The 23,077-nt window shown below is 40.3% G+C and overlaps 2 protein-coding genes across 2 annotated transcripts; both read right to left on the bottom strand.

Annotated features, from left to right (window-relative positions):
* Positions 1-1,577: 1,577 nt before the first annotated feature.
* On the bottom strand, positions 1,578-18,320 carry gpr156 (G protein-coupled receptor 156). Its single transcript, XM_063498490.1, has 10 exons — positions 18,188-18,320; positions 14,069-14,221; positions 10,584-10,711; positions 10,382-10,502; positions 10,189-10,299; positions 7,796-7,921; positions 7,441-7,536; positions 6,811-7,047; positions 5,940-6,098; positions 1,578-4,490 (listed from the first exon to the last, which is right to left on the bottom strand). The coding sequence occupies exons 2-10, from the start codon at positions 14,207-14,209 to the stop codon at positions 3,162-3,164; spliced, it is 2,448 nt and encodes an 815-aa protein (XP_063354560.1). The 5' UTR covers positions 14,210-14,221; positions 18,188-18,320; the 3' UTR covers positions 1,578-3,161.
* On the bottom strand, positions 10,973-12,625 carry LOC134644029 (zinc finger protein RFP-like). Its single transcript, XM_063496670.1, has one exon. The coding sequence runs from the start codon at positions 12,623-12,625 to the stop codon at positions 10,973-10,975; it is 1,653 nt and encodes a 550-aa protein (XP_063352740.1).
* Positions 18,321-23,077: the final 4,757 nt, after the last annotated feature.

Here is a 23,077-nt window from a genome sequence, read left to right as displayed (position 1 = left end):
TATGATGCAATATTGCTGGGGGACTTGCTAAGATGCAATGAGCATTTCTTCTCCTCTTATCGCTTTATGCTACAGCTGCATTTACATACCACTCCAGCATGGCATTAACTTTTTTCTTCTCTCTGCCATTGTGTTTTGTCCTTGTCTCTCCATGATCTTCTTTGTCTGTTCTCTTTCCTCTTACCCTTGAGAGGGCTGTTGTTGTCAACTGACATAATGTATGAACGATTTCAATTAATAATAGTGAAGCTGCGAGGAGCAGAAGTAGTGAAGGTGGATGAGTTTAACTACACTGGGTCAAAAATCCAAAGCAACGGACAGTGAAGAAGAGAGTGCAGGCAGGGTGGACTGGGTGGAGACGAGAGTCAGGGGTGATTTGTGACAAAAGCAGCATGAGTGAAAGGGAAGGTTTACAAGATGATAGCTGATGGTAGGTTTGGAGACAAAGTTAGAGAGACAAGGATGAGAGGACTTGCAGAGGAGGGATAATAGATATATTTTAAAGATGGAGCTGTGAGGCTGGAGGAAAAAGAGGAAGATCACAGAGAAGGTTCATGGCTGTGGTGACAGAGGACATGCAGAGGGCTGGTGCGACAGAGGAGGATTTAGGGATAGTGTGAGAATGAGGCAGATGATCCATCATGGCGACCCATGAAGGGAGCATGCAAAAGAAGAAGAAGAAGAAACCATTAATATAAATTTTAAATGAGGTGTTAATAAATGAATGTTATATCACTGAGTCAAAAAGATTTAAAATAATCTAGAACTGTAATTTATTACTGATCTACAAAGCAGTTATTGTTAACAAACCACCAAAAAGGTTGGAAATGGTGCAGTTTATGTTTGTCTGGTGATCTAAAATCGCTGAAGGTGTATCTTGTTCTTTTCTGCAAATGCATGTGAGTGTCACTAACTGTACTGAACTCTAATTATATGTGTGCTGCATTTCCTGAAATGGCAATAAAGTCTATCATATGCAGAATGCAGAAAGGGCAGGAAAGTCTTTCCCTGTTCACAGTGATACAGTTGCTAGTGTATCTTTTATGCAGGAGTGTGTGTATGCGTGTGTGTGTCTGTGTGTGTTTTATTCTCCGTATCAAAGGGAGTTTCTCCCAGGCTGGCCTTCAATGGTTCATATGCAGAACAGAGAGTAGCAGCATCTTAAAAGCAGGCAGCTGAGCAGAAGTAACGCAAGACACTGTTTTGCCTTCATAGCAACACCTCCCCCGGCAAACACACATTTTCCCATTACTGGAGGGATAAAATACGAGAAAGACAGAGAGTAGATAGCAGAAGGGAGTGGAAGTGAAGGGCAAGCCATAAAAGAGACATGAAAGATAAGACGGAGAAAAGGCTTTTGTCTGTGTTTCAGGAAAACCCATGAAAATGTGGTGAAATCATGAAATCATGGTAGAGATTTAAGTGATGGGGAGCCTGGCAAATATTTTAACTCAGGGAAAATGTTGCATTTAACATGGAAATAATATAAAGGTGAGGTTTAGTATTTAACATCAAGTCAGCACTCACATTCACAGAATGCACATTGTAAATTCAAACTCAGATTCAGCAAAGGAACATAACATTTTAAGGAATGTTTATAATAAAAAAAAAACATAAAGTAATTCTGGGCACCAAAACATCAACGAATAAATACAGAAATAAATACAGAATTGCACAATTGATAATAGAGCGCACATTTGTTCTGTGAAAACCTTTTATGTTGCATCTGTTTATGTCATTTTTCATTATTGCGTCTCTTCTGTCAGTATATTTTGAGAACTTACATGAGTTAACTAACAAAGCACCTGTGTACAGTGCTGTGCAAAAGTCCTGATTTCCTCAGTTCACAATATTTTGCTAGGAAAATATGAAATAGGTGCAAACATAAATAGAAATACAGTATATAAGGAAAGAAACATAGTTTGTACAAGTATGACCACCTTTATTCTTTAACACATGCTGAACTCTCTTAAGCAAGCTTTCTTGTAATTTCTTTAAGTAGTCTTCAGTAGTAGTTCTCCAGGCTTCTTGAAGGACAAAAAAACTGTTCTTTGGATGTTTTTTGTTCATTCTGTTTAGATGATCTCTCGTTGCTTCACTAATGTTGATGTCTGGGCTCTGGGGAGACCAATCCTTGACTGATAGTGTTGTACTGTGTGCATTTCTATCCAGCTATGTTTGTACTGCTTTGGCAGTGTGTTTGGGATCATCGAAAAATGAAGTCCTTGCCAATCAAAAGCTTTCCAGATGGTATTATATAGTGGATCAAAGGCTGATGGTACTTTTCTGCATTTATAATTCCATCAATTTTGACAAGATCTCCAAAACCACTACTTGAAATGAAATCCCAAACCATGACAGAGCCTCCACGGTGTTTTACAGATGGCTGTAGGCACTCATTGTTGCACCTCCCTCCTGATCTCCCACATATATGTCGAGGAAAACTGAAACTATGATTCATAAGAAAAATCTTGGGCTGATAGCACCTTGAGAATCAATTCGTTGGTGCAAAAACTGTGTTTTATATCTGTCAAAATGTGTTATCTTCGGCATTTATTTTTATGGATTAAAGAAGTGCTAGTAACAAAGTGCCTAAACATACAATTTAATTATTTTTTTGGGATAAGTTGTCTGTTATCATTGTCATCAAACACTTTTTATGTTTGAATTATTCAAAGGTAAGTGTTAAAAAGATTAACAAAAAACAAACACAGAAATAAACATGAGTCTCATGTGAAAACAAATGAAAAAGCAGCCAATGTCCAAAGACAAATGTCCTTCAGAACAACTTAAAGAATTCAAAGAAACTAAATATAAATAAATGAGTAACTCAAGGCTTTTGCACAGTACTGTAAGTGTCAAAGGTTTTCATCAGACAGTAGAAATAGTAATCCAAATAATACAAATAATGCCACAAGTAACTATAAAAAGTAAACAGCATCATGTGTTTTTAAGCTACAAAAGTTTTAGTCTCATAAATCAGTCACTGTGACCCATGGTGCAACACAGAAAAACACCAATCTCTGGGATGTAAAGTTCCTATACTGTAAGCTACTGTCAAATGTCCCCCATCACAGAAGTACATCAGTTTTAGCAACCTTTCTGAGAATATTCATTCAAGTTGTGGAACTGGATAAATGTGTAAAGTGCAGTAAACGTGTTCATACGAAGGTGGGTTTGAGGTCTTCTTTGAATACCACAGGGCGTGGTGAGCGGTAGAGGCTCAAGTAGTCATCATACTCGCTGTCAGAGGAGTCTGAGGAGCTGTCTGAGTACAGGAGGGAGCCTCGCTGCAGGCAGGAGTCACAGTAAGGACGGTGGTAGTAGCAGTAATCGGTTGAGCTGCTGGAGTCTGAGTCCGAGTACCCACAGGAGTCTCGAATGTGTCTACGGTGCTGCTCGTTATCACCGCCTGCTCCCACATCCTCTGGAGCTTTACGCTTTTGTTCTTCACAATGCAAGACCGAACATCTCGGGAGCCTTGAAACACACCTCTGACATGTTCTCACTACTTCATGCACTTTCGCGTCCTCCTCCTCCTTTCCCTCTTCAAGGTCACTGTTGTGATGTGGGATACAGTTATCTTCCACAGTAATATCTTCTGGACTTGGGAGCGCACATGTGTCTCTTGCTCTTGCACAGCCAGGAACCTCAGAGCCTGTGTAGAAGCAGGGAGGAGCTAAACCTCCTCTGGAGGAGTGAAAGGGCCGCCGCCTTTTTCTCATGGTATAAGGCGAGATGCTAGGGTAGCGAAAGAGTGCAGGAGAGGGAGGGGAGCAGGGTGTCCGTGGGGAGAGAGGGGAGAGTGTAGAGTCTCTGGTCAGTTTTTGCTGAGAAGGTATCCTGGGCACCTGATCGGGAGATCGAAGCGTGGTTTCCATGATTGCATCCACACTGAGTTCCTGTAGGATCTCCTGCAACTGTTCGCTACTAACAAAACCAGCTGGTTTAGTATTTGGTCCCACCTGAAGATTTAGGCCACTATAACTACCAAAGGTTTCAGCCATAGAGGGGTTCAACCCTCGTCGGTACTGTAGAGAGGTCACAAACTGAACTGTCTCCTCTGGTGTCCTGAGTAAACCCATAAATGGGAGGGATGCGTCCCGTTTGAGAGCAGATGCACTGTTTTGAGTTTCACAAGCAGGGATTTTGGTGGGGAGAGGGGAGGAAACAGAAATGGGAGCGGAGTAGTTTGAAATAGAGGAAGGAGCAGAGGATGGTGTAACAGCAGATAATGAACCATGAGCAGCAGTGGGGTGAGGGGAGAGAGCAGAGGGCGAGAGTGTTGATTTAGTGTCTTTCTGAGATTGAGAACAAGTAGAGGGGCCTTCCGACTGGAGCTCGGTCGTCTGAGTGGAGGAGGAGTTGAGGTTAGTGGCAGAGGAGTCCATGTCTTGGTCCTCAGGGTGCTGGCTCGCTGACATGAGTCTCAGGAGTTTATCCTTGGCGTTGTTCACCTGCTCCTGAAGACTGTCGATCACGGCGTTCTTCTGAAAATTGTGGTGATACAGAGAAGTGAAAACATTTTGACACATACTGAGAAAATGTTGCTAGAAAAATCTGCCACTATGAAAACTTGGCACGCATCAGTTTCCTGCCTTTTCAATCAATATAAACAGAACAGTCAAGCAGTGACAGAAAGTCGTAAACATATGGTTAAGCAGCTGGTGCCACTTTGATTCAGCACTGACTCAGCCCTGTTTCATCTACACCACTAATGAAGTAATATGAAGGTGTTAGTTTTATATGTTGTACTTTTTTCACATGAATGTGTTTGTCACCTAATTTTGACATTAAATTAGTCTGTTAAGAGGACTACCTGCAGCTTCAGGATGTAAACTCTTGAAATTTGTTTTAGTGTTTAATATAGAGACCATTACTTGGACAGTGCATCACACATATTATTATAGATGAGGAGCAAAGATGTGTCCAATACAGAAGCTGGTAGGACATTATTAGTGCCTTGTACGCTATCAGAACTTTGCTCTGCTGCTCCATTTCCATGTAAGTTTATTAGGTATAAAATAGAAACTAAAATAAAATAAAAAAGACTAGACACACTTAGCTTGAAATAACACAATCCATTACCTACTTTATTTACAAAAACCTTTGTCTCAGATAACAAGAGCCTTTATTAAAATCTGACTCTCTCTCCTACAGTTTACCTTTTTCCCTGTCTTCCTGCGTTTGCTCATAGGGGATCATATGATTGTTAGGGTTTCTTTCTAATACCCGAGTCTTTACCTTACTGTATAAAGCACATTGAGGGAAGTATTGATGCTGTATAAATAAAATTGACCGGAATTGAAATTTTTGTTATGTGTTAAACAGCCTGGAACCCTGATATGTTTTTTCACAACCATACCCACACTATAGAGAGATGTGAAGCATATAGTTGAGGAAAATTTGAGTACAGCAAAGTGTCTGCATCAGTTTGCAACACTTTAAAAAAGGCCACTAAATTGCAATATGTGCTACTGCAATACTCAAAAAATGACAAAATGTTTAAAATCTTTAAAAGTTTAGCGACGTGATATATTTACAGCCACGCCCCAAAGCATACTCTACTTTGGTGTTGATTTTACTCTAAATGTTACAATTCTTTACTACATAAACCTTATGATCTATTTGAAAAAAGTCAGTGATTGATACCATAAACTAATCAAGGAAGTTTTTACTGAGATCATAAATAAGAGAAGTGGTGTCAGTTCCCCATATTCTTGCAACCAGAGGAGTCACCCCCTACTGGCCTTTATAAAGAAAGCACATTTCGTCTACAGGAGAGGAATGGAAAACCTAAATCATCTGCAAAAAAATAAAGATTATGTGTCTTATAATTAAATGAGAAAGTTCTACTGCAGCTTTATATGAATTCTAACATGAAACAAAGATGATTTCTTACCGAGTGTCTAATTCTGAGAAGAAAACAGTAACATTACCTCATTAAGGAGTTTCTTCATTGAGCTGTTTTCCCCCAGCAGGTAGAAGATTTCATCCTGACTGTACACAGATGGCTGACTCTTACTGGGGCTGCTGAAATACTTGGCCATCTGACTCGGGTTGTTCTGATCTTCTTCAAACTGTCGCCACTGGGTCAGCTGTATGGGGGCAAGTGAGATATTTTAGAGATATGAAAAAAATGTAGTTTTTTACAAAAGTTTTTTAACAAAAAAAAGAAGCTATATTATCAGGGTCATTTGATCTGGAATATTTACCAGGTGTATTTGCACAAACTGCTCACTGTTCAGCTATTTCCTTCCGTTCCAGAGGAGATGCATTCCTTTACCGTAACAAAAGCCCTCTGCTAGACTCTTAGAGAGTCATAAACCTGTTTGCGACAGCCTACGTAGTTTTGACTCATAAACACCTTGGTCGTGAGTCACCCTCCACTGACAGACATGGAAACCTGGCACACATAAAACTACATGTGTGAGCACCGCAATCACTCACAGATTTACTACTTTATTCAAATGAAAAAGAAAAAGTCATAACCAAAGCTACCATTCACGTGTCTATTTGTCATCTGTCTGTATATTTAGTTTCTGTCTGTCTGATTGAGTCTGTTTATTTGCTGCTGGTTTCTAAACATAGTATTCTATTATTATATAATCAGTTTATCCTTCACTTTAAGTAAATACATTTGCCAGATTTGAAAAAAAAATCCCTCTATACACTGAAGCATCATTGTGTTCGCAAAAATGAAATGGACAATCAGTAAACATAATACTTCTAGACACAATAAAGTTTATTTTCCAAGTAGTTTTCTGTTACGCAGATGCTAAAAAATGGAAAATGACATCAGTGTCTGACCTGAGGCACAAACAGCATGCAGTTTGTAGCCAGCGTGCAGATGAAGATGGCTCCAGCCACAGTACTGTAGACCAGGTTGGGCCAAGTCTGCAGGAAGACGGACACGGGGATGGCAATGGCGGAGGAGCAGGTGACCAAAGTGACGCATGTAATGATTGTAGGAGACTGGTTGACTGGGGGATGGCTGACATTACTTGTCAGTCCAGCTAGATAAGTGCCATAGAGGAGAAGACAACCCTAAAGAGAAACAAAGTAAAGACAAAGGGCATTAAAAGAAAAAAAAGAAAAAAAAAACATTATTGTTGTTTAAAAATGATTCATATTATTACAAAATGAATGACCAAAGTCTTTCAGATGTTAGGTTATTTAATACTTGAGGTCTGAAACTATCATTTTGATTTGATTTCCCAAATTCAGCAGTTTTATTCACACATATTCACTTAAGCAAAGCACTTGCAATGGTGTGTTTACACAATGCAAACTGGAGAAAACTGTACAGCATACAGAATACAGCATACAGAAAACACCACGTGAAAGATAAATTATGCCATCAAAATAATACAAAACTTAAAAATGTGCATTTAAACACTGATACAAATGTATAATAAAGTTTGAATAGAGACTAGTTACCTTTTGGACAGCAACAATAATGATCCACAGATTTGAGTACAAAGAAGAACAAGAAACCAGCTGTGACAACGAGTAGGAAACATCTCTTTCCATCACCTACATCATCAAAGGAAACAATACACCATCAGAGAGTTGATTTATTTAGCTGTCATCATTATGTATGAGTTTGTCATTTTCCAGTCACAAATTCAATTTTTCCTGCAATGTCATTCAATTTCACTTTCCATAATTTGACAGCAAAAAGCGTTCAGGTGAACATTTAAGTGCCATGCATTTCAGTTTTCATCATTCTTAATGAAACCAAGTCATTTTTACAACTTTTTGCTCAGCTTCAGGAAATCACCAATAATCCTACCTTGACAACAGCTCCCATAGATCGTGAGCACCTGATGGGGTCGGTGAGGTTCCAAGCGGTGAGAATCAGCATGTCCACCAGGATCAACAGAGCCACCATACCCATCAACTGGATGTCCCTGATTATCTGACACATAGAGCATATTCCCCAGTTATTATTTCACCAGTGGAGCATTTTCATTCATGTAGCAACACCTTGATTAAGTGGCAGAGTTATCAGATACCAGACTGGATATGCACAGTAAAGAAATTTAAATTAAGCAAAACAAGCTTTGTCTCTTATCCATGGCCTAACCTGCTAGTTAAAGCTTCAGAAACATCTCTGAATATCTCCTAAGCAATATAAATACCTGGGGCAGAACATGCTTGATGAATCTGGTAAATAGTAGAAGGAAGAAAGAAAAATACATAATACATACTGACTATGTAAAGCAGCAAAGCGCAAAAATAAAATCACTTTTATTGCTGATCTCTGCAACAAATGTAATTGGACATGAAATTTTTATTAAAGAAACTTTTATCAACAAGGTTAGAAAGTGAGATGAAGCCAAGAGGTGGCCATGGCGATTAAAGATGAAAGGCGATAATCCCACAAACCGGTGGTAAAGACCACTGAGGGTGTCACATGCTTCTCTGTGCACCAGCACATGTGCCATGCCGTTATTGTTTTTTCTGTCATCCTTTATTAACCTGTTCCCACCTTTCTTGATCTATTCTTTATCCCTAGTGCTGATTGGCAGTGGAAGCTCACCTGCACACCTATTAAAGATGTTCTCTCTGCTCTTCCTCACCAGCACCAGCATTATTGCTCAGTTGCTCTTTTTTGCTGTTTTTTTTTATTTTATTTTTTTATTCCTAGTTGAGTTGGGAGTTATTGGCAATCATGTTTTCAGTCTTGGTTTTATTAGTTTAGTTTACGACTATTAGTTTAAGCTGGAATCTGCTCATTGTGTAGTTGTTCATGTTCTTCTTTCTCTCTTGTTTGTTTATGGTTGGGCTCCTATTCCTGGTTATATCTATTTGTTTTATTTTTTAAAAGAACTATTTTTGCAATATTAAACATTTGTTGAACTGCAGCAGTGTTGTGGCATCTCATATGTTAGATTTCTTTGAGCCATGGATTTAGGGACCCTAACACGAGAGGCCCTGGGTCCAAATCCCAGACCAGCCCCCAAATATGTTACTTAAAGCTGCTGTTATATTCACAATGTTTGATTTGGCAGATTTTTTACACCAGATGCCCTTCAGAAAAAAAAACCCTGTAGGAGTTTGTATCTTATCCCAGAATCAAACTGTTATCTGAAGATAAACTACTATACCAATATATTACAGTGGTTATATTGTTATATGTTGCCCTTGGCTGTGTCTAATCTGGCATGGCTCAATTGCCTCAGCATGTAAGAAACCAGATTGTGAGATGTCATAAAGATAGAAAGGGTCCAAGAGTGTAAGTAGGCTACTTGGCACAAGTTAAAACAAAGAGCCAGCAGTGATTCAAAAGTAAAAAAGGTAAATGAAGATCCATGTTAACACAAACAGGTACAGTGGACGGCCTTAAATACAGGACAAATACACAATTTGCTATTTTTTGCTACATATAATTTGACTGAAAAGCAGATGGCGTGTTTGATGGTGGACAGAGTATCAGCAGAAACTGATGCATCAATAAAAAAAAACTGAATGAATTAAGCCTCTGCAGAAAGAAAGAAAAGAAGAAAACAGCAGCTTAAAAACAGCACAGTGCTGCACAATTTGCCAAAGACCATGAAAAGAAGCATTGTGACTATTAGTGAAAGCACTTTTAGTTAGAGTTACAACCAAATAAAGGCAAGAATAATACTTCAAGTAAGAGGAGGTCAACAGTGCTGGCTGTGAAACACGAGTGCAAACAATGTTGGGGAGATGGCAAGTTTGTGCCCAGAAACTGAAGGAAGGTTGCCCTGCAGTCTTAACAAAGTGGACACAGGAGGAAAGAGTGAAAACTATGTCCCCTAATTCAAAAAGACTACATCTGGAGTGTTTTAAAGTAGAAGGTCAAGCAACAAAAACTCCTCCAGCAAAGAGCAGCTGAAAAGAATCATCTGTGAAAAGCACTTCCTCCATGTCCAGGAGGATCAAATTTATCACCAAAACTACAGGCAAATATACAAATATATAAATATATATATATATTAAAAAAAAGATGGAGTCACTAACGTGACATTGAGGCTGGGCGCCTATATTTTTTATGGACTGTAGACTATGTAGTGTGTTTATTTTTAATTGTTCACATCTCAAAGCATCTACTCATATTTGTGTACTGTATAAGATACTTCATGTATCCTAAAGTCCAAATCTTTAGACGCTGACAACAAACCCTAGGAAACCACCATGAAAACCGAAGAGCATGCCTACCACTCTCTTGTCCGGCACGCGCTGTGTGAACACCCTGTACAGTCTCCATGTCTTCCCCAAAATTGGGCCAAACACCAGGGTACTGCCGACACAAAGCATCCACATGCGAGTCTACGGGAGAGAGCATGGTATGATTACTTCAATCTAACAACGTCAACGCTAATACAGAGCGGTGAAGGGAAGTTGGACTCACTTGTAGCACAGCTATAGATGCTCCACTTTCCTCGACGGCAAACAGGAAACCGCTGCTATAGGTGAGGACACTTCCACAGAGAGTCAGGGCATTGAGGTTGGGGCTAGACATCTTTACTATCCTAATGACATTACACACAATATGTTAAATGACTTCTGTAAGCCTCTCTTTGTGTTTATATACTGCGTATGCTTCACTGTACCTGTTGTTTTTGAAGCGCAGGGTGAAAAGGAGGAAGCAAAATGCCAACAGGATTCCACAGGAGAGGAGCGTCCACACCACAGCAGTTAGCACCGATGAGAGAGAGCGCCTCGGGAGCTCTGCTGCCATCTGCAAACACATACATGCAACATGCAAACATGCATCCAAATTATTTCAGATGGCGCTTTTGTTCATCTGAAACTCTCATTTTTTGAAATCACAGACACAAAACAATAATAATAAAAAAAGAATCATAATTCATTTTGACAAACACTATTTTATTAAGCAACAAGTATTACCCTACAGACTTGGAACTTTTTTTGGCACAGATGAAATGTTAAATTGAAAACTAAACGAAGCATTCAAGTAGAGATCGCAAGTTATGAAGTTTTAGTTAACAGGCACGATGATGAGAGGTGCTGAGTTAACCCCGCCGTGATTCCTCCGTGGGTTAAAGTAGGGGAGAAGTCTGCCACTGAAGGTGCACCCAGTGAAGGAGTAGATGTGAGAATGAGAGTCCACGTTGTAAAATGAAACCTGTCCCCAGCCCATATCCACATACACCCCAATTCTCTGGGGCTTCTCAATCAGCGGGACACACACAGGGCTGTTGCTGAGAGCCCAGTAGCTCTCATCCTTTCTCATCCCCAGCGCCCAGTAGCCCCTGTCGGGGTTTAGCATATTCCCTCCTTTTCTGGTCACCGTTTCAAGCCCAACTCCAATATCCCATTCTGTCTTTCCTTTCACCTCGACTTCATAGTAGAACCTTCCAGCAGAGAAGCCCTCCTTTCCCAAAACGCTCACACAAGGGTAAAATCGCTCTGGGTTATCAGGGAGGCCGAGGGATACGTCACCGTGATAGACCTGCTTCTTGTTTTCAGACAGCACCAGCTTGGGATGAGCGGTATCGGGATCCAAATGCACATCCACAGCATATTGTTGAGCCTTCTGAAATTCGGATTCGCAGAGCCTCTTCACCTCAGCTTTTACTGTCTCGTCCAACTGACACATTACTCTCCTCACCGCTCTCCTCACTATGCCCACATATTCAGTACTCTCTAAGCAGGTGTCGGACCAGTCTTTGGTGGCTGGCACTGTGGCGAAAGCTGGAAAGTATTGGAGAAGATAGAGATCATCGTCGGTGAAAGAGAGCTGCTCCAGTTCATCTCTCCTGCAGCTCAGCTGATCAATCTCCTGCTCCAGCTCCAAGATAAGCCTGCTGGCCATGCTTTCTAGTTGCTTCTGCTTTGCGCCAATCACCTCAGCCACTGCAGCCTGACCTCTCTGGACAAGCTGGAACAGCTTGCTGAAGACTCGCAGACTCTCTTCAGTCTCCCTTTCTGTGTTTCTCCTGCTGATTTGAATGATTTTATTGATGTCACAGATTTTCTGCAGTCGGTGATGGATCATTTCTCCCACCTCTTTTTTTGTGCTCCCAATCTGAGCCCTTCTGTTCCGGCTCTCATCCTCTATAGGAACAGTGTGATGAGCCGTGTGGTCTTTCGTAATGCAGATCTGGCACACGTACACCTGGTCAGTGTTACAGAACAGGTCGAGCAGCTTTTCATGCTGCTTACACACCCTGTCTTGCATGTTTATCATGGGCTTAATCAAGCGGTGTTTCTTGAAGGTGCCTAGAACGTGATGGGGCTCCAGATGAGTCTCACAAAATGAGGCCAAACAGTCCAGACAGGATTTAAAAGCCTTGACTGTTTTTCCAATGCATACATCACATGAAACCTCTCCTTTGTGGCCCTCTGACTGATCCATAGCACTGCTCTCATTTTCATTTTTCTTTTCCACCAACTCCTTGAAATGAGAAGCCACCTCCGATATGAAGGTGTTAACTTTGAGGTCAGGCCGCATGTACAGCTTGTGCTTGCACATGGGACACTGAGGCATGTTAGAGCTCTGCCAATATCTTTGTAAACACTCCCTGCAGAAGTTGTGCCCACAAGGAGTGGACACTGGCTGGTTGAACAAATCCAGACAAATGGGGCAAAGGAGCTGCTCCTTGGACAGCACACTGCCAGCTGTAGCCATATCTAGAAGCACAGAGAGAGAAAAAACAGGTGGTGTTTTATGGAATAAGTTGGCTCAGCTCCTTGTATTTTTGTCTTTCCACTATAGCGTTAGGGATAGGAACACTTGGTGCCTGGTGGGCTGTCCACGTCCACAAATAGCAACAAATGCATGGTGTTAGATTTCATCAAAGGGTATTTCACTTTAGCTGAGCAGTTTTTATGTCAGTTGAGGTCATTAGAAAATAATAAAGAGAGACCATAAAGACACTGAACTAAAGGATAATACTATGTTTGAATACTATTTTTTTACCATAACATAAAAACATAAAAATTACCATAACAAAGAAAACACAGCGCAGCTCGCTGTTCTTCCCTCCCTTGGGTGAGGATGCTATACACTCTCTGAGACCCACCCATGCATAAATTAACATCAGAAAGTGAAAGAAATCAAAGCAGTAACTCACCTCAACTCGTTGTGGCACGGCACGAAGAGAAAAGCTTGTTTGTGTTCCTTTGACACAGCGTCTCGGCTGCTTTAGCTTCTATTTGGAAAGTCCCATTAGACTTTCTTTGCCTGCCTCACGGTGCTGATCTCCGCTGACTCGTCTCTTAAGGGCACCAGTGACTGAGACGATACTAAACATAGCTTCATTAGTCCACCCCTATTACCTTTCGGGATATGTACCATTCAAATAGCTTCTCGAGTAGGATAGTATCACATTCCTAGTTTGCTTGGTGTGTTTATTTACACGGCTCACTTGTTCCATTGACCAACAGACCAACATTTAAAATCTGCTTTTAAAAGTAATTTTAGGCGTTGAGTGAACGTCTCTCGATTAAAAGTAATTTGCTAATCGAATTAATCAGAAGTAGTTTCACCCTTTTTACCCTTTCACAAGGTCAACTGCACAAGACGTGCCAGCGTGCCAGCACTTTGTGACGTCAAAAGAATCTGTTTACTGTGTAAATGCAGGAACATGTGCATGTGACATCTGGATAGTCTAGATACACAGATGTGTGACAAATTAAAGGAAAAACTAACTTGGCCAGCTGAGCTGACCGTAGGAAAAATCCTGTTGATTTATTATGCTGTAAGAGTAATTTACTGGCATTGTAAGAGTAATTGTAAATCTGGACAAAGTTGTTCACCCTCACCTTTTTACTTTGGTGAAACATTGAGGGTTTGCTGAGTGGCTGCATGTATATTAAAACAACATGAATCATATTCTATAGCCTTCCTGTCAAGAGCTCTCAACCAACTGAACACCTATGGGAGATTTTGGACTCTCTCAATCATCTATCATCAAAACCCAGAATGAAGGGATATCTTTTGGAAGTATAGCATTCTGAGTTTCTTTTCCTTTAATTTGTCTCCCATGATTACACAGTATGTGCTTGGCATTGTTATATTTTTCATTATAAGTATATATATTAACATGAGAGAGTGACAGAGAGAGGTTACCGTGCTGAGACTGCATAGCCTCTGCAGAACGTCGAGGCTGTCCTGCCTGCTGACTCCCGATTGGATGAAGCAAAATGGGGACTCACACTGGGAGCTGCAGTTCAGCTCAGGCTCCATGATTTGCACCAGTCCGTCCACCATCACAAAAACATCCTGTTAAGCAATCAATAGATTTCACAGATATGATGAAATGGAAAGAATAAACACACTGCTCTTTGTGAAAGAAAACCGAAAACACTAAAATCACTTATTCCTGTTTTGTAATAACATTTTTACTGTATAATTATTTATCTTACTAATGGACCAATGTACTAAATTCACAAAGATAAGAATAGAAAACACTTTTTAGTGGCATTTTGCTTCTGTTTCCAGGTTTATTATTCACCTGACAGTTGTAGGACCTGAAGCCACCACAGTGTGGTGCTCTGACAGAAACCTCTGAGACGAGGAGTGACAGGGACAGAGTCAGTGATTGTGCATTGCACAGATAGCACCCCAAACAGAAATAGGCATTTTAAACAGACAAGAATATTAGAATTACTAGAATATAAATAAGAGAAGTTATTAGGCATTAGTGGTATTTCCAACTTTAAAACAATAAACATGTACAACAGGAACTCTGTTTCTGCCTATCCTCAATTTATACCATCACCTCGTGATCCCAGAGGTAAACTAGCAAACAGTGGACCACAGCCTGTGACAACACATATTTTCACATTTACCAGGCAAAAGAAAAAGGAACAGCAGAACTAATTTAGCTTATCAAAGTTAACATTTCAGGGTTAAGATTTCCCCTACAGCCAAACAATCCACAATTATACCTTTAATTTAAAGCATCTGTAACTGAAGAGGTAAACTTTAATGCCAAACAACAGTTTGTCACTCTTGCCGCAGGAATTTTTATGAGGCTGCTCTGGGCTGCACTGACATGTTGCACGTTTAATTATGCGGCATGGTCTCACATGATACTGTGAGCTGTAACTAGGACAGACGAGAGTCTGATCGTTGTAATCGCTGCTGTGACTCAGCCACATGTTGCTAAGACGATGTAAGACTACTTGTATCGATACAAATTGGCAGACCGGTGGGTGTTTATGTGAGTAGAGTGCTATTAGGCATCACACGTCTCGCCTTTGTAGAATGACTAACGTAACCTTTAAGGCTCTGGGGCAGTTCAGTTATGGGATCAATCAAAATGAAAGGGGGAATTGTGCAGAAATAGTGTAGTGAAGCAGTGTGGCATAAAAACATCTTATTTGCTCCTGAGTGAAAATGATTAAGCAGGGCTGACAGTAATGTAAAGTATAAGGCATTTCCAAATATTAAGGCTGGTTTCAGAACAAAGAAGCCATCTTTTCAGTATATCTAGGAAATGTCTGGAGTTCCTGTTCATATCCTTTTGTCACTTTCCAAGTTTAGATCACAGTTCTTCTGCTTCCTGCAGGAAAAGCTGTCAGAGAGAGGCATTTCCGCAAGTTTTTTCTCAGAATCCTGCCTCTGTAGCTTTCAGGTTAGGCCAAACCCCACCCCCCTGCAGAGGTCAACATCCAACTGTGAGGGGGGTCACAGTGTAAGCAGGGAGAGCAGTGCTAGACTCCAAGCTGAGCTTGGTTTTATGGACATGTTTTGACAGTTCAGAATAATCATGAGGAGTGTCTTTTGAAGTCCTGAAGGCTAAACCGCAAGTAATACCTGAGCTACCTGTAGCCTTGATTGTCTTACTTTAAACATGGGATGGGCCTAATGGGCTTAATGTGCCTGCAGCGGGGCTTTCACTTTTGTACTTATAAGTTTGTCTTAAAAAAAATAAAAAAATAAATAAAAAACTGTATGCAGTGATTTGCAAATCATTTGAAACCTGTGTTTAACTCGCTTCATAGACAACATATCAGATATTGAGTAACATTGCTTTGTGGAAAATAACAGCACATTTTGGGACGTGACAGTTTGAAACGGATGCCAAAAACACATTTCAAAGATGTTGGAACAGGGATATGTTTCCCACTGTGTTGTGTCACCTCTTCTTCTCATAACATTCTCACCTTTGGGAACTACAGAGACAAATTGCTCTTGTGAATGGCATTTTCCCCCCAGGTGTGCTTGATATGCCAGCAGATTCAAATTTCAGAGCAAATTTCATGACAAAAATGTTTTCAGCGATTGACAGCACTGGACTCCAGGCAGGCCAGTTCAGCACCCAGATTCTTACAGGGTCTGTGGTTGCAAGGGTTTAGCTGGAAAATATTGCTCAGAACCTAAAGCCTGTATATGCTGTTTAGTATTAATGGTTCCTTCATGGCAAGTTTCACAGACTGTGGCTTGTATCTGTGCAATGATAGTCTCTGCACCTGCCTGTTTTAGACGACTCAGACCCAGAGATGCATATAGTGTTTATGGTATTCTCTTTGCATAATAAAACTTTCACTTGTATTTCTGAATGCAGCAAAAACTGTGCTCACTCTCAGTGGTTGTTAGCAGTGTTCCTGAGCCGTGAAGTGATTTCCACCATATTTCTTTTTCTTGTTAAATGCAAATGTCCAAGAGCCCAATCATTAACAATCAGTCAGTACTCGCTTTTGGCTTTTTCCTTTATGTGAAAAGATTTCTCTCTATTCTCTGAATTGTTTCATAGTTTTATGCACCACAGAAAATGAAATTCAAAAATTATTTCTCACTTTATGTTGAGGACTATTTCTAAGTCTTTTGTTGCCCCAGGATAATCCTTTTTAAAATTATTTTATGACATCTCCATTTAAAAAAAGCAACAATTATATTTATTAAAATTATATTTATTCTTCTTGCATTTTAAACTAAATAGAAAACCACAGCCAGTAGTTTCACATGTTTAATTTGTCAGATTTCTTTTTACACCAGATTCCCTTCCTGATACAACCCCAAAGGGATTTATATCTCCTTCCTGGATCGACTCGGGAATGTTTAATTTGTAAGCTTAATTTGTAAATGACACTATAGAGCCGTAGGTTAAATAATTTAAGAATCATCGCAGTCTCGCTGCCTTAAAATAAACAAATAAATAAAATAAAGTGAGTGTCTTTAAATGTTGGTAACAGGGGTGTACCACTGTGCCTCCCTTTAAGACACATTTTCTTAAATTCAGGAATATTCTCATTACTTTTGGCAGGCCAACGGGCCCAGATAGATAGAATCAACAAGTCCTTTAAAACTTTTATTAAAAATTGGAGTAAAGCCCATTCATTGTTCTGTCAATCACTCTGTTCATCTTTTAAGATTAGAGTGTTGTAACCATCAGATGTAAAGCCCGGTTCAGGGGCCATTATTGAAACATTCCTTCATAGTCAGTAATCCGTTTATAAGTTTATTCTCTAAGCTGATTTAGAACGCAATTACTGGCACTAAAATCCCACCTCAGGCCATTTCTAGGCACATCATCAATTTTTTTTGATACAAGGATTGCATGTGGATCCATGCAAGCATCATATTAAAATATTATGTCATTATTATGGGTCCAGATAAATTGCTTTCTTATAGAAAATAGCATCTTCTATTCTAAACACGATACACATTAGAGAAAAAAGTATATTCGCAGCCATTTTCTTTGGTATCAAGTATTATTCAGTTACTTTAAGTAGTTTAAGTAAACGTGGTGGTGACACAAACTACACGATCACATTTGTGCGTTTTCATAAAATGCTTGAATATTCTACGTTATGATGGAGAAAAACAATATTAATGGCATTTGATTTTAGCCATACCCTCCAGACTTTGCAAAGAGCATAAACTGAATGAAACGTGCGTGGCATCACTGCTTTGTAATGAAGCACCAATAAAAAGAGAAACAGATAACATTAAAATAAAGTGAAGAAAAAAGCACTGATTTATGAGCTATTAAAATTTGAATATTGGATAAAACACCTGTACGAGACCGCTTAAAGAAAATAAGCCTTCCTCCGGGTTCGGTAACATAATCAGCTGTGAAGTGCGATCCTATCCGGTAAAAGAGGCGACCGCTCATGGCTGTAATTAGCAGGCTGTACAGTAAAGCAGCCAATTTGTCAGCTAAACCCGCCGAGGAGCAGAAGAAGAAGAAGAAGATAATAAAAAGAAGAAGACGAAAATAATGACTTCAAAAGAACAGACCTCGGTCTTCAAACCGCACGCAGGATCCCATTGCTTCGTCCCGTCTCGGACTCCATGTCGCCAGACTCAGAAACCTTATGATAATAAAAACTGAAAATAAATGAAAATATTGTTCCTTATCTAACATTGCTACATGGCTTTCGTGGCCGCACACTTGAAACGATTCCCGCCCGTCACTCCGGAAAGAGCCCGTCACTCTGGAGAAGTTCAGCAGAACTCTGGAGTCCTCCTTTGCGCACGGAGGAAGGGGAGGGCGCGAGTGTGAGCGAGAGTGTGTGGGAGATACTCTCTCTCTCTCTCTCTCTCTCTGTTTCTCTCTCCAATAAAGCGAATTCAAAGCGTGATGCGGTGCACGATTGTGACAATGTGGGTCCAGTATGGTACAGGGGGCCCCTCGGGGACCTGCGTGTGGCAGATGGGACAGGGCGGTGCTCTAACTATCCCCAGTACAAATAAATAGAGTGAAAACAGCGCTCGTTTTAATGGAAAGAGAAACACACATCATCACTGTTTATATTATTGTTATTTTTCTTCCAAAGCAGACGTTTACGACGGATGGACATGAGATCGCCGTGCAGGCTGATGAAGACAGATTGAGTTTCTCAGATTGCTCAGCGAGCCCCTGCAGAGGTATGTCAGCATTTATTCAGCCGGCTATATGAGACATAAAGGTGTTATTAAGACGTCACTGAGATTTACAGTGTGAGCCTACACGGTGGGTCATTCCTGATAAGGGAGTGCCACCACTGAGAGCTGTAAGCGGGGAAACAGAGACAAACACAGATTATCAGAAAAGAAGAATATGCGGATATCCACTCATGCATCCATCTGCCCCATTAGTTCCATTCACACGGTATAAATTTTCCTACCATGGCTGTATCTAATCTATAGGTTCACTGCTTTTCATTTTAAAGTCACTTACTCTATATTAAAACTCTGAACTGACGCATAGCTCCCTGTTATTTCAAACAGGCCACAGTACGTGTTTACAGTGCACCATTGTTTCAGGTTTGAAAAAGCTTTGTGCTCCTGTGGCCTTTCCCCGGAATTAAACATATAAATTATTCTGGCATCGAAACTATGACAAACCAGATTTTCCAAAACCGGAAAGCTTACAACAGGGGCCCTCCAGCAGTTATCCCAAAAGTTGGGTTTCATTTTTCAGACTTCTCAGGTGGAAACCAGGTGAAACGCAGATGCAAACATATTTACGTAAACAGGATGGAATGACTGCATTGTGCACAATGAACGCCCAAACAGCTTCCGGCACGTTGGGTTCAGTAACAGCATAGTTTGTTACTTTCAACAAGTAAATATTTCAAAGCAGAATTACATTCATTGCAGACTTGTAGTAATGAGAAGAAGAAAAAATAGTAGCTGTTTTTATTTGTTATTTTAAAAATTGCACTTAAAAAATACAAGAAATTCTCTAATTTGTTGAGTAAAAAGACATAAAACACGATGTAGGTACTTGACATCCAGCTGAGTCAATGCAAAAGACCCATTGTTTGTGTCTTTTTTGGACCTATATTACATTGCAATATGCATTATTTGGAAGATGGTTTTCATTTCAGTGGCTGTGGCCAAACTGTTGGTTTTAAATATGATAAAGTGCCGGGAGAATCGATTATTATGAAGTTAGCATGTTAAAAATTGTAATTTAGCATCATGTATTTCATTAAGGACAATTAGGTGTTCATTGGAGGCTGGCAATAGGACCTTCTGAAAAATGCACTGACTACAGTACTAATCACTCATCAGTGTAAGAAAGCTTTTTAAAAATGCACAAAGAGCTGGAGTGGAATATGGGACGAGTGTTTTCAAGCTCATAATTTTTCTTGTGAGCTAAGCTCAAATGACATGATGTCAGTACTCCACTGAAAGGCTGAAATGCTGCCACCAGCTCAGTTACACCCAAAGTGTGTCGATCACTCTCGGGTTTCCTTCAAGATCAGGTTCAAAATAACTGCAGCAGCAGGTGGACTGCAATGATGCTCAGGTTACTAGGAGCTTGAATAATTGATGTGAGGACAGGGAGGGGGCTGTTACCTATAAAGCAGGAGTCAAACAGACGAGGCTGAATGGGAAGGCGAACTGGATGAAACAGGACACATGTTGTTCCACTGAGCTTAACATTAAGATGTTATAATTACCAAATTAAGGTATCAGTGAGAGCCTCTATCTTTCTCTGCCATGTTGTGCACATGGAGCAGCTGGAAGTCCACCAAACCAAACAAAAAACAAGCAAAGCTTATAAGCTCCTGACACACCATTTCCTGTTGAACCACTCCTGAATGCACCGCTGTTTCCTGACATGGAAGCATCTGCATTTGTGGTCCAACATGTGACCGCAGCACCAACAGCGTACTGTGTGGGTGGAAGCACATTGTTCTACGTTTGAAGCATCACAATCTTTTTTTTTTTTCCAGTTCCAAGCTGTCCTTGCCTGAGCCCGGACGCTCCTCCGTGACATGCCCAGGTTTGCCCACTGACATACCGGTAGACAAAGCCCTCTCTGGAACATCGCAGATCCTCCCGCAGTGTTGCTATGGACCTGGATTAGAAACTTTGAATCAAAGCTCCCAAGCAGGTTCCAGTCATGGTGTTTCTAAAGCAGCGGATTATGATAATGATTAATGTGGTAGCTGTAAAGCATCAGACTACACGCTTGTTAAAAAAAATAAACAGATAACAAGTGATTATGCAATAACTGACAGCTAAAGTTAAACAGTTTTAAAGACTCCTGACGCATTAGGGGTTTGTTTACTCAAATAACTGTTATTTAATCAAATTCTCATTTTAGCTCCATTTATGGTCTCCATCTAATCATTCTCATTTTCATCGTTAGCTATATTTAATTGGATTTAATGCTTTCTGTTATATAATTTGATTGATTGTGTTTACATTGATGTAACAATTTGTCAAAATTGTATGATTTCAGTTTTGAAAGTCATTTACAGCTTACAGCTTTTTACAGAATGTGAAACTGTAGATCCAAAAAAGGAGTTTGCCGTGTCACCTTTATGCAGTCTTTAAGCTATTTGATCTGTTGTATACACTTCTGACACTCAAGCAAAGACATGCAACAGTTTTATTAAAACGCTGAAGCAGACTGCTGTTAAATGCTTTGGAAAGACTGAAAAAGTGATGCTTTTTTGCAGCCATTCTTTTCTACTACACATCATCAATGAAAGGCAAATATATCCAAAAGCTGCAGTCACATGTTCCTTATTGTGTGTGATTAGCTGCTGCACATGGTTTCTTTCAATGTTCCCGAGCATTTCTGTGACAGTGTTGGCTGCTGCAAACATTTGCCTGAGATGAATGAATAAGAGATAAGTGATAAAAGAAGACTGAATGGCTTAAGGAAAACAAAGGAAGGGAAGAAGCTATAAACAAAAAAAAACAAAACACCGTTGCTCAGCTCCGGATGGTTATTTACCTGCCACTTCTTCTTCTTACTCCCTTCTTGCTTCTCCGAACTCCAGCCTGATTTTCACTGTCGGCGGGATTAGCGGTATGACTTTGAAGACAAGGCTTGCTTATTGACAGGGTGTCTGCAGTGTGCGGCTGTCATAAGTAATAAGTGTAAATTTGAAAGTGATCGTGTGAGGTCTGGCACGCATGTGTAAAACATACTGGCTTTACTACGAGCTGATATGGGCTGGTATGCCTCAGACTGTGGGGCATTAAGAGGATTAAAGTATATTAAAAAAAAACATGTAGAAGTGCTTTGATTTTTGGATCACCTTCAATGCTGTACTGTAACCACCAAAGAGAGCTGTGCTGCATGAAATTCAGCAAACAAACAAAAATTATATATGTTTGCATTAATCCTCAGATGTGACAAGGACTACACAGACGCTACCTTTTGAGAAGTCTAAAACATCCTCCTTGCTGCAGACCCATTCTGCTTCAGGAGTGATCCAAGGTTTCAAAGTATGTTCAAGCAGTATTTTACTTTCTGTGACTCTGCAGGGCTGATTTGACCCTTTGGTTTTGGTGACAGCTACCAGTCACAGCTAACTGTGCTTCATCACTGCTTGCGTCTCAGGTTGCATTTGACAGCATCCCCTTATTTAACAGACAAGGTATATCACTGTGTGCATGCAAAGCATAGATGTAACTCTGCACAGTGTTGCCAGAGTGTTTCCTTGGTGTTTGCTGTTGGTAGAAGGGTTCATGTGCAAGTGCTGAGAGCAGTAATGAGGGACAAGAGACACGCTGCAAAAACACGGGAACCCAGCTGTGACTTGCTCAAAGACCATTGAAAACAAACAAAATATGTGCAACCCTCTTTGCCAACCAGGCTTAAAGAAACAGTGAGGTGAAAAGAAGTGGAATTAGACACCGAGGTACGAACAGAAACTGTGAAAAGAGGCGAGAGAAAGGAAAACAAACTAGTAGTTTAGCTGCCTTTGGCTGCTGATGTTAAAGGATTTGCAGATTGTGAGAGGCAGAATTCACTAGCTGTATCAGAAAAGGGCTCTCGGTATTCAAATGCAAGAATGAACTCACCTTCATATGCAAATGAAACCTGGACATATTCAAGCTACAAAATGGAACGGTTCATGCAAACAACACACACAAAGTCTTTAGGAGTCAGTGTTGTGCATGAACACATTTTAAAAAGAGTATTTCTGTGAACGCTGACCCAAACAAGTTCAGTTTGCAACTGAAAAACAGCATGAGCATGAACAGGTGCTGTGAGGTGCCTGTACAGCATTTGGTGAAACATAAAAAACAATGCAGCTTCTTGGTTTCACTACTACTAGTCAGATAATAGCAGCAACCAGTGATTCTACTAAAGCCAATCCAAGTGAACATTTGAAGAAGAAAAATCCTGTTCTTATTTAACTTGGGCATCTGGCCAGTGTTAGGAAATATCTG

The sequence above is a fragment of the Pelmatolapia mariae genome, linkage group LG16_19 (assembly GCF_036321145.2).
Source record: "Pelmatolapia mariae isolate MD_Pm_ZW linkage group LG16_19, Pm_UMD_F_2, whole genome shotgun sequence".
Taxonomy (NCBI): domain Eukaryota; kingdom Metazoa; phylum Chordata; class Actinopteri; order Cichliformes; family Cichlidae; genus Pelmatolapia; species Pelmatolapia mariae.
This window is presented reverse-complemented; position numbering and strand designations above follow the sequence as displayed.

Bases quoted from the DNA above. Each gene is read 5' to 3' on its own strand.
- LOC134644029 (XM_063496670.1), bottom strand. From the start codon at position 12,625: ATGGCTACAGCTGGCAGTGTGCTGTCCAAGGAGCAGCTCCTTTGCCCC.
- gpr156 (XM_063498490.1), bottom strand. From the start codon at position 14,209: ATGGTGGACGGACTGGTGCAAATCATGGAGCCTGAGCTGAACTGCAGC. The intron at 10,712-14,068 runs GTAACCTCTCTC...ATGTGTTTGCAG, and splicing joins GGCTATGCAGTCTCAGCACG to ATGGCAGCAGAGCTCCCGAG. The intron at 7,537-7,795 runs GTAGGATTATTG...TTGATGATGTAG, and splicing joins CTATGGGAGCTGTTGTCAAG to GTGATGGAAAGAGATGTTTC.